General features: G+C 40.4%; 1 protein-coding gene across 2 annotated transcripts in view; it reads right to left on the reverse strand.

Annotated features, from left to right (window-relative positions):
- The window catches only part of FAM13A (family with sequence similarity 13 member A), a 167,035-nt gene that overhangs the window by 52,643 nt on the left and 102,249 nt on the right, over window positions 1-12,143 (reverse strand). For both annotated transcript variants that reach the window (XM_060779247.2, XM_060779248.2), the window contains one exon: window positions 9,671-9,712. In XM_060779247.2, the coding sequence (XP_060635230.2) occupies window positions 9,671-9,712 (42 nt within the window). The remainder of the gene's footprint in view (window positions 1-9,670; window positions 9,713-12,143) is intronic.

Raw genomic sequence — 12,143 nt, forward strand, 5'->3', positions numbered from 1 at the left:
GTAGGATATAAAATGTATACATTCATGCATAAGCAAACAAGCTAGCTAACTATGTTGAGGAAACATGGGAGCTGTAATCCAGCAATGCCAGCACCGCTGCACAATCCTCATCTTTGCTTTACAGCAAGTCCGAGGCAACTTTCTTAGGACCAGAACTTTGCACCAGAACTCTGAAGGCACACCTCCTTCCAACATCTGGGGACACATAGTATTTATTGTATTGGTATTTCAGCCTTTGGCTGAAAACACAGAGAATAGTAATTCACCTGTTATGTCCACTGTATTTATTTATTTACCATATATACTGCCCCACTCAGCCCAGCACTGTACCCTCTATTAGCTGTTTTAGCCAATGAGAGTCACTTTAAAAAAAAGTCAATTAATGGCTAGGAATTCTTGTGTGTGGGGGGGGGGGGGGAGGGGGGAGTCTCCAATTGGGCATAACAAGGAAAACCTGTCCCTCAGAGCCCCTAGAGGGCAGAAGAGACCTTTCTCATTGAGAACGTTACTGGCTGGTGGGCTTCCTTGCACATTGCCCACTCCTTTAAATCGGGAAGAAGAGGTGAATCAGGGAAACATCTATCATTGGTAGTCCATGTTTATGAGTAAAACTTTTGTAAATTTGATCATTCAGCGCTTCGATTATTATGTTTTCTCCAGAAACCTCTAGGTCCTCCAGCGAGATTCTATGGTCAATGTTCGGTGGACATTGATAATAGAGTCTCACTGGGGGATTCTGTGAATCTTAAAGAGGAGATCTATTTGTTTTTAATACTATTTTTATTCATAGTTTATCTACACCTGGTGTGCTGCTGAACTTGTGGACCGAAAGGTCGGCAGTTCGAATCCCGAGAGCAGAGTGAGCTCCTGCTGTTAGGCTCAGCTTCTGCCAACCTAGCAGTTCAAAAACATGCAAATGTGAGTAGATCAATAGGTACCGCTTCTGCGGGAAGGTTATGGTGCTGCATGCAGTCATGCTGGCCACATGACCTTGGAGGTGTCTACGGACAACACCAGCTCTTCGGCTTAGAAATGGAGATGAGCACCAACCCCCAGAGTCAGACATGACTGGACTTAACCTTTTCCTTACACCTTATCCCAGAGAATGTGAAGGACTGACTGTAGTGTGATATACAATCTCTCTCTCTCTCTATCTCTCTATCTATCTATATAGACACATACACACATATGAGGCACTGCACCAGATGCAAGTACTACTATGTACCAGTAAGATGGGGGACACATAAACAAAAGTGATAACATGACATCTATCTGCCTGAAGGCTTCCCATAAGAGTATTTCTGGATACGAATATTGGATGAAGCACATTCTTCATTCAATGTGGCATGGAAGCTTTCCTATTCATAACACAGAAGACAGGCATTGCTTGTACCTTCCTTTATTTTTATTTGTTTGGTCCAATGCCAGTAAATGTAGTAGAAATGGAATTCAGAAACATTACCATTTGGGAGAATAACTCCAAGCATGATGGTCATGCTCTCTGGGGGATTCTTGGAAGTTTAATCTAAAATTGTATTTCCAAGTTCTGTGCACAAAGCACCATATATTTTTCCTGTGTAAAAAAAGATGCTCTCTTTGGAAAGATGGTTCTCATTTATCATTTGTTCTCTGTCGAAACAGTTTCTAACCTAAACTTCAGGCTGGAGATGTCCCTGTTGAAAAGCCTTCTCTTCCTAGGAAGCTTAAATGGCACTTCCTCAGGTCGGGTCTCTTAATTGCCTGTCAAGATTATATTTGAGACCTGCAACATCCTGTCTCTCTCTTCCCCCCCCCCCCCCCCCATCCTCCTTCCTGCTGACTCAGCTTTGTAGATAAGAAGGCCATGTGACACTTTCCTGAAGTTCACCCTGACTACAGTATTCATTAAACCAAGTTGTTAGGAGCTTAGGGCATTTCATTTGGCTTGATCCTCTTATCTGCAGGGGAATTAGTTAGCCCAGCTGGCCAGCTGGCATGTATGTAAATCAACACGGCATGCTTGCATTACCAAGGTCTATGTGAAAGCTACACTAAGAAATGCAGAGCTCAGCACACCTCCCTCAGGGACACTGGCTGAGCAAGAACCTCCCAACAAGGGTTGTCTGTATTACATTGAGAATTTTGATGGTTTAAAGGTTTCTTTTTTCCTACATTCCTGTTGGTAACCTAGCTCCCCTCTATCTTATATTCCTTATCACTTTTTACTGGCCTGATTGTGATTTGTTATTGGGATGATAACCTTGGCTTGACTTTGCTGTTTTTCACTTGCTTCTCCATACTCCTCCCTGAACATTTGCAGACTGCTTCTTCCCTTGTGCTTTTCCAATCTAAATTAAAAACATTTTTTGTTTTTCAAAGCTTTTTAGTTTAATATTGTTTTATAGTCTTGTACATTTGAAATTAAACTAAAATTCCCAAAGCTTTGGAAAACAATTTTTTTAATATTGTTTGTTTAAGATGTGCCCCTGATGGTGCAGCAGTTTAAACCACTGAACTTCTGAACTTGCTGATTAGAAGGTTGGCAGTTTGAATCCGGGGAACAGGGTGAGCTCCTGCTATTAGCACCAGCTCCTGCCAACCTAACATTTCAAAAAACATGCAAATGTGAGTAGATCAATAGGTACTGCTTCTGAAGGAAGTTAATGGCGCTCCATGCAGTCATGTTGGCCACATAACTTACAGACAACGCCGGCTTTTCGGCTTAGAAATGGAGATAAGCACCACCCCCAGAGTTGTACACAACTAGACTTAAAGTCAAGGGGAAACCTTTACCATATGTAAAAGATAAACACGTAAATTGATCTGTTTGTCTTATACTGTATTTTATCTGGCCAATTTGTTTCATAACCGTGTTGTATGGATTAATATTTTATCATTCCTTTCCTCTGTATTTACATATTTTAGATTGTCCACCTTTGGAAAGATCCACTGTTTTGGGTTGTTCTGCTTGTAAAGTGCCATGCACAGTGATTTATAAACAAATAAATCTCAATAATAATTCCTACTGACAGTCACCTGGCTTCTTTCCCCCATCCTAGTTCAGAAATAAGCAACTGGCTGAGAAAAGGAACAGGCAACTTATATCTGACAAAGGAATCGGCAACTGGGCAGATCATGGCTGAATTTGGCCTTAATACAATTTAGCATAGTCTTATAGAAACTTTCCAAAAGTCACCCTCAAGGTAATTTACTGTAGATCTCACAGAATCATAGATTTAGAACAGACCCCAAGGACCACCTAGTTTGACCCCCTGCCATGCGGAAATGCATATGGAAAGAACTCCAACTTCTATTTAAAACTGTCTGGAGGAATCTATTCCATTTGCTAAAGAAAGCACTAAAATACCAGGACCCAGTGAAGTGTAGTGATTTCAGTGTTTGATTAGGACTCTGAAGGACCAGGATTCAAATCCCTACGCAACTATGGAAACCGACTGGATTATCTTGGACAGATCATGCCCTCTCAAACATAGAGGAAAGTAATGGCAAATATAAGTAAACATAAGAACCTGACATATGTCTACACAGGAAACTGAACTGGAACAGATAAGGCCATTTGTCTATGTGGCCCAATATTTCATATTTAAAGTTATAATCTCTGTCTGAGATCTTTCTTATAATCTACTTTCCAACCTTTTTAAATAGGAGATGCACAGGACTGATAAAAGGACCTTTGGCATACAAAACATGTTCTGCCACTGAGCGATGAGTCCTCCTTAAAGATATGATTCCCAGTGGCTGAGGTACACATATATTCATGTATACAGAGCTTCAAGAAGGAGCAACTTGGATCTTCTATTTAGCATATGTTTGAAAGGAAGGTATAACCCACTAAGTATACCTGCATGATACCCATGCTAATGTTTCTGCGGGTTGTTTTTAATACATGGTATACAAACCCTGTAGGCCACATCAGGCATCTGCTGGTGGGTCAGGAATGCATGTGCCCCCTCCTTCCTTCACATCTTATGAAGATAATTTGGGATGAAAGGATGGAGAAGCTGAGCTCCAGAGGTCACTCAGGATAAATGTTGGTGGTGGTAGTGATGGACGTAAAAGCTTCTTCTATCTCCCCATATACTTGAATGAGTTTGCCATCTCCTACTACATCTAGCAGGAACACAGCACTCTCAGGAGCTAGACAACATACCCTCTCTGTGTGTACTTGCACATGAGTGTATCTGCTTTAAAGCTATCTGCTCATTTATGGTGATCTCAGTGATTTCACAGGGTTGACTTAAGCAAGGAATATTCAGAAGCAGTTCTGCCAGTTCCATCCTCTGAAATATAGCCTAAAGCACTTGGTATTTCTTGGTGCTCTACCACCCAAGTACCAATCAATGCTAACTTTGCTAAACTCCATGATGGCATCGGGCACCTTTAGGGTATTTCGGAATAGGTAACACCAACCTGAATCTAATTTATAAACCCAACCAGAAGCTCACTGAATGAATTGGATTTTATGCAATATTGATTTACCACTGAACAACTCATCCAATGTGTCTACTCTACTTGAGAATTTCCAAAAGGATTCTTACCATGGGTTTTATTTCACACTGATTAATTGGGCTATGGTGAAAAGCAGATGGGTCTTTTTCAAATTTATGGATCATCAGAAAGAAAGTAAACGCCATAGATTATACATCATTGTTTTGGAGTAAATACTCACACAGTACAACTTCCATACAAGTGATTTTAGGACTATTGACCAGGAAATAACCCTGGCACCTTCTAGGCTTGTTCCCTTTAATGGCAACTTGATACAATATAAAGAGCTGAGACTTTTTCACAACACAGAGATAATGCCTACAGATCAATCTGCTTCTCTGAGCAGACCAAAGACAGAAGCTTTTTCACACTGTGACCAAACCGCCAATTTGTTTTGATGCTTCATGTTTATAAGGCTTCTGGTTTTGATATACAGAAAGCTAACCCTGAGCAGTGCTGTTAATAACAGGTTCCCTTGGAGATGTCTCATTCATAGAATTGTCATACCTTAATGCACATAACCATAACAAAGCCAATCCAACTAGAAATAGGAACTATTTACTTAGTCACATTCCTCCCTCTTTTCTTTAACCAATTAAAGGATTGCACTTAATGACATGGTTAAATGCACAAATGTGTTCTAGGAGAGAAACAGCTTTCATGGAAATGACAGAATTGAAGAATGATAGATGTTAACAAGGATGTTTGCTGCATTCTTCATTCTGTCATTCAACCATGACCTCAAAAGAAATCAAAAGAATTGGGACCACAGTGAACCATTACCCAAAGTACTCCCACAACTGGGTTATGAAATTTAGAATAATGTTTTGTCTTCAGTGAATTATTCCAGGTATTTTCAACCAGCACGTCTAATTGTGATGAATGAGAAGCAGGAGAACAGTTGACCAATGATGAAAGGAAGGAACAAAGACTTTAAAGGGTTTTTAAGATGTATGAACCGCATGACTAAAATTTGTATCTTGCATCAAGTGGGCAGCTGTCCAAGAAGGTTCACCTTTATGGTGCCACAGGTCTCTTTGTGGATCAGGATTATAACAGGAATGTAAGAGATTAGAGTTATTGGGAAATAGAGTCACAACTTTGCAGATATGCAAGGACGATAAGAGATAAGTGGGCGCACTAAGCCTTTATCTTTATAGGCTAGGTCATGGTTTATATAGTTCTAATGATTGTGGTTTATTCTTAACTTGTGGTTATGTTTGGATGCATCCATTTTTAATTCTGACAACAGCTTTTAAAACTATATGAAGGCTGAGTTTGAAAAAGTCATCTGCTAAACATTTTTCGGAACAGAGCTATGCGTTATTAATACATAATTGTTTGTTTTACCTTCATGCCATTGCTAAGCTCTGAGACCCCGGTGGTTCAGAATGATGGGAAGGTGTTTATCATGCATAACATCATTCATATTTAAATATTCATGCCTCTTGGTGGTATGACATTATGATGTAGAAGTTACTAATGCATCCAGAGTCTTCACTGCCTCCAAAGAGACACAGATGTTGTTTTTTCAAAAAGGAAAAAAAACCTTTTGAAAACAAAGAAACTTTAAAGAGATGGGGGTTATTGAGTGAAAGAAATAGTGAGCAGAGAAAAGATGAAACACTCTTTCCCTGATCTACTTCCTCTCCATGTAAATGCTGCTTAAGGAGGATAGAACTTTTCTAAAAGGATGCCAGGCGGACCTTTAGGTGTTTGGTGCATAGAACTGGTGTTGGATTAGGACTCTACTGAGCCATGGAAACCCACTGAGCGATTTTGGCCAAATCTTACTCACTGCATCAAAAAAAGGTATGAGCAAACCTCATCTGAAAAAATTGTACCAAGACAACCCCATAATAAGTTTTCCTGAGGGTTGCTATATGTTGAAAACAATTTGAAAACACACAGAAACAATACCATGTACTTAGTCTATGACTCCTGGTAAAAGCAGCCTTGGTATTAGTGAGGCTGCCTACAGTAACTTAAGGCAAACCAAGCCCAAATGTGTACTGATAGATCACACTGTTTGTTCACTGAACTCCTTCTATCTAGACTTGACATCTCAAGGATAGGAAATGTAATGTTGGTGGACAGGAAAAGAGATTTAAAGATGGGCTTAAAGCCAACCTTAAAAATTGTGGCATAGACACCGAAAACTGTAGAGCCCTGGCCCTTGAATGCTCGAACTGGAGGTCAGCTGTGACCAGCAGTGCTGCAGAATTTGAAGAAGCATGAATGTAGGGCGAAAGGGAGAAATATGCCAAGAGAAAGGCATGTCAAGCCAACCCTGACTGTGACTGACTTCCATCTGGAAACCCAAGTCCTCACTGTGGGAGAACATGTGGATCAAGAATAGGGCTCTATAGCCACCTATGGACCCACTGCCAAGACACTATACGTGGAGGACCATCATGCTTGGGCTATGAGGGATTGCCTAAGTAAGTAAGTAAGAATTGACAGATAGACATAGGAATATGGAACGACTGGATGATGAGATTGGTCAACATTTTTAACTAAAATACGTAAATGATTTATGTTTTATTGATCTTGTTATGATTTTATATTATATGTTAGTTTTTAAATTTTTATGGTGTTGTTTGGCATTGAATTGTTGCCTCTGTAAACCGCCCTGAGTCGCCTGCAGGCTGAGAAGGGTGGTATACAAATATAGTAAATAAATAAATAAATAAATAAAGCAAGGAGACTATTTCCCTGACCTGTGCCTCCTTTGGAGAAACGTGGCTGATATTTTCAACACACAGCTGTAATGCTACAACAAGGGAGCACGCTATATCTCACAAATATATCCCCCTCTGTTAGTTTGCCAACTGCTTTGACCTTGGTGGTATATTAGAAACTAGACCATTTGTTTGGCCCATGGTGCAATATCCTGCGGTCAAGAATTGTCAAAGCTTCTGCAACCCTCAGAACTTTGAAGGTATGTTTTATGGTGCAACCAGTATGTCATGAAGTCTGCAGGAAAAGTGATTTGAATAGAGATGCAGTACATGCTTAAATACCATGGGCCCTCAGTAACCACCAGTTTGGTTCCAGGACTTTCGTGAATACTAAAATCCATGATGCTCAAATTCAATTATATATAATAGACAGAAAAATGGTGTCCCTTATATAAAGTGGCAAAATCAAGGCTTGCTTTAGTTTTTTCGGGGGGGGGGGGGGGGGATACTTTCAAGTCATGGATAGTGGAATCTGTGGATACAGAGGACTGACTGTATCTGACTTTTGTCACCACCCTGCGGCCCAAAAAGATAATTGAACTTTGGAATATGGAGCATATGGACACTGTTGGACAACACAGACAGTGAGCGCCCCGAACACAGGACAATGTGACAATCCATCGAGGGATATATCATATGCAACATAATGTAAGATCCCAATCCATACATAACCCAAAACTAAAAGGGATTTCAGGTAGCTAAAAGTCAATGAGCATCCTGTCTAAAGTCCTTTTGTTTGAATTAGATCTTCAAGTTGCATTCCTTTGCTGAGACTGAGATGAGAGAAAAGGAGTTCACAAGGAATACACAAAAGTCACTGCGTTCATCAAAAACTCTGTAACATTTGCAGCATAGCTAACAAAATGGAAAACTGAACTATACCTCATGTTCCTGCTAATTGGCAAGTATCAGTCATTGTGCAGTCCCAGGAATCTGGACAGCCCTTGTTTGCATCCACCCGAGATGTTACATAACAGTCTGCTCTTAAACACTGGACTCATTGTGCTGTATACAAGTTGCAGCCCACATCCTCCATGTGTTTACATTAATTGCTCAGTTGTTCTAACACATAAATAAGTTTGTATCAAAGCAAATTTGACTGGCAAGGAAGCCAGAAAAACAATGGGGTAGTGTGAGGGGAGAGTAGTATCGAGCAAAACAACTTCTGGCATGGATTCCTTGAGGCAGTTTCCCCCTTTGATCTTTGAACCACGACAGAAGTAACTTTAGGGAGACCATCTGCCTCTCATCACAAGACCTCTCGAACAGCCAAATGCCAACTTTTGAGCAGGGTAGAATAAAACAGGGAAGGGATCCCATGGGTCATCCAGACTAACCTCCTCCAATCCAGGAACGGACAACTAAAGTACTCCTGGAAGATGTCCACCCAACCTCTGTTTAAATGCCTCCAAGGATGGAGAGTCCACCATCTCTGAAGCAAACTATTTCACTGACAAACAGATTTACAGTAAAACAAGTTCTTGTTAATATTTAGATGGAATTTCCTTTTTCGTACCCATTCCCTCCTGCGAAATCAACTCCTCTTGGCAAATCAATGGCACACACTTCTATTGAATAACAAAAATGGAAAGAACAAGCTACTTAAATGCACCCAGGGGGATGTTATACAGCTCTGTGAGATAATAAAAAGAAATGAGCCATGCATATAGGAATGGTGTTCACCAAACTAGATCTCTGCCTTGCCTTAATTAATAGGCACTGCTATATTAGGCACACTCCCACTCCATTTCCATGGCCCATTCGCACAGCATTGCCACTATGAGATTATTTCCCTCGGTGCTGTTCCAAAAAGAGCTCATTACTAGAGCGATCAAAAGCAAACAAACCCAAAGACCTCTAGATTGCCATGCCTTCATATGTACCATACAAAACCCTGGCACAGAAATCTTGTTGTGTAACCAGCCTATTATGGAGGGAAAGAACATGTTGTATGGATTTTATGTAATTAGTTAAGTTTATGGAAGAATGTTTCTTCAACTATAGCTGCCAAGAGTTCCACGTGGCTTACAACAAAACATCATCAAGATAGTAAACAGTAAAGCTGCCGTATAAAGACATGTCTATGGTGAAGGCAAATTTTGGTAAAATGGATTCAATGTCCTTACTCTAATCAGGAGTAACAAACAATAGCATTTATGCCTTTGTGTGAAAATACAGAACAGGGATAATGCCATATCTTGCTGCAACATTCTCCATTGTTTATTATATTTTGTTGGGGAAAATACATTCTTTTTTTCCTTACTGTTAGTGTACAGACCATCATTTCACTGGCTAAGAAATGATAGTTTTAATGGGATTTGCTTCTAGACATAATGCTAAAGGAACTTTGGAAAAAAAACCTTTTAATCACTTTATGCATTGCTTTTTGTAGTTCTAGCTCTTCTAAGAAAGAATATAAATAAAGAAATAGAAGTAAATACCTCAGATAGAAGGGTGACATAGGCCTTTCATCCTCTTGGGAGCTGAAAAATAAACAAAACAGGTTTCACATTAACATTTAGATTTCTATCCTTTTATTTCAAGTTAATTTACACTCCATCTGGATGAGGCTGAAAGAGAGAGAGGCTGAATGAAGAGAATGCACACCGATAACAGTGTTTTACTGTATAGTTTTAAAGACAAATTCTGTGGTTGCGGTGATGAGAGAAGAAAGTGTTAAAACTACATTCTTCAAGGTTACAAAATCCCAAGTCATTTGGTTGTGCTCTCTGAGGCAGAACAAGATAATGCTGAACTGTCAAGAGCCACAGCAGCTGAGCAGCAAATACTTCAGGGACTATTTCTACAGAAATACTGCAGCCAAAACTGGAACAGACTTTGGAGCAGGAAAAGAAGACAGTTTCCTGTTGTTCCACATGTGAATAATTTGCTCCTAAAAAGGAATAATTGGATAATTTCATCCAAAAAAAGGAGCAATTTTTTTGCTGACATCAGCTCACTCCCCTAAGATGAGACCTGAATTGTTGGATGATGTCGTCTAAATACAGAGCTGCTATATTCTATGGAATTTCTTTACTGGATAGTTCATGCATGTTTAGCTTCCTTCAATCATGTATAGACTTTCTCTATCCGAAGACACACACACACATATTCTATACCCTGACACAATAATCATTCCTCTACTTCTGTATTCCTTTGGTCATGTTTTGATGGAAAAAGGTAAGATGTGAATATTGGACCATGAACTTTAGCCACATTCACATTTACTCACCTTGATCCACATATGAGCAAGGGACCACCTAGCCCCAGCTCTTTATTTGCTCACATATAAATTGAGGTGCCTGAGAGCAGTTTCAGACAGCACTAAATTGCGCGCTTTAGTTGGGGTAAAAAAACCTGGGACCTGAGAAGATGTCCAGATATAGACCTGTTGGTCCCAGGATTTCTTCCTCCATTGTCCACACTTGCTGCTTTGTTGTGGGATTTTACATCACCCAAAATAGCTTCCGTGGGACTTCTGCAGGAAAATTTGGCTTTTTTTTAAAAAAAACCTTAAGATGTGAACATGCGAATCATTGTATCAGTTCCGTTCCTTGGTTATATAAGCTGCAGGGCTATCTGTACAGACAGGTTGTTGTTCCTGGGCTATACATGTCTGTTCCTGATCGCTCTTATTGTGCAAAGATGTACAACATTGACTAGGAAAAGTCAATGTCCTGGCCAAAGAAAATGTGCCCTCCACACATTTCTTGAAGTTTCTGGCGCACAAACAAACTTTTCACCTTCTACTCAACTGTCACCTTCTTTTTAGGAACCGACAAATCAGGAACAGACATCTAAAACCCAAAAACATATCCAGACATTCAAAAATGCAGATCTCAGAATCAGGATATTCCCGCACCTGAAAATCTCACGCTTCCTTCCGCATTTTGAGGAAATGCCATCTGGGCACCCTCCTGTATGCTGCAGAAGTTCTGCAGAAGCTTCTGATATAAAGGTACTGTCTGGATGGGCCCTGAAGAAGAGCAGTTTGTGATTGCATGGATCCTCTCCACAAAAACCAAAATCACAATTTTTCAGGGTCCTTGCTACATGAGAGTAACCATGGAAAAGAGTAGGGCACAGCTGCATACATCCATACTTGGGAGTTGGGGAAACCAACACAAAACAACAGTACAAGTACATGAGGAGGCGAGACGCTTTCTGGTTCACCTTCCTGCAAAAAACTTGGGAGGAAGAAATAATTCCAGCTACACCTGAGATGGATTCCTGCTTTCTATTCTGCTATTACTCCTGGAAGACATATTCTCTGATTTCTGCAGGAGTTCACCTTCACTGCTTAAATTGTTGAATTGAGTCCCTAATCAGAGGTCCTTCTTATCACTTTAATAACAGGAAGAGGAGGGCTGGGAAGGAAGAAAACATACTATGATAGCTTACCAGTCATAATAAGGGGCCCTCACAATCAAATCACAACAATCTCAATTTTTGTCAGAAGGAAACTCACAGGTGTAACCACAATATAAATAAATTGGATTTGAAATGTTGTTGTGTCACTGAGGACCGTGACACTGTGGTGTCACGGAGCCCTCGGTGGCGCAGTGGGTTAAACCCCTGTGCCGGCAGGACTGAAGACCAACAGGTCACAGGTTCGAATCTGGGGAGAGGTGGATGAGCTCCCTCTATCAGCTCCAGCTCCTCATGCAGGGACATGATAGAAGCCTCCCACAAGGATGATAAAACATCAAATCATCCAGGCATCCCCTGGGCAACGTCCTTGCAGACGGCCAATTCTCTCACACCAGAAGCGACTTGCAGTTTCTCAGGTCGCTCCTGACACGACAAAACAACAACAACAAAAACAAAAAAAATTGAGGACCTCATTCTTAATTGAACAGTTTAAATCTTTTCTGAAATGAATACCGCTACCTTCTATTATACACTTCCTTTCAC

Source organism: Anolis sagrei, chromosome 5 (assembly GCF_037176765.1).
Source record: "Anolis sagrei isolate rAnoSag1 chromosome 5, rAnoSag1.mat, whole genome shotgun sequence".
NCBI lineage: Eukaryota > Metazoa > Chordata > Lepidosauria > Squamata > Dactyloidae > Anolis > Anolis sagrei.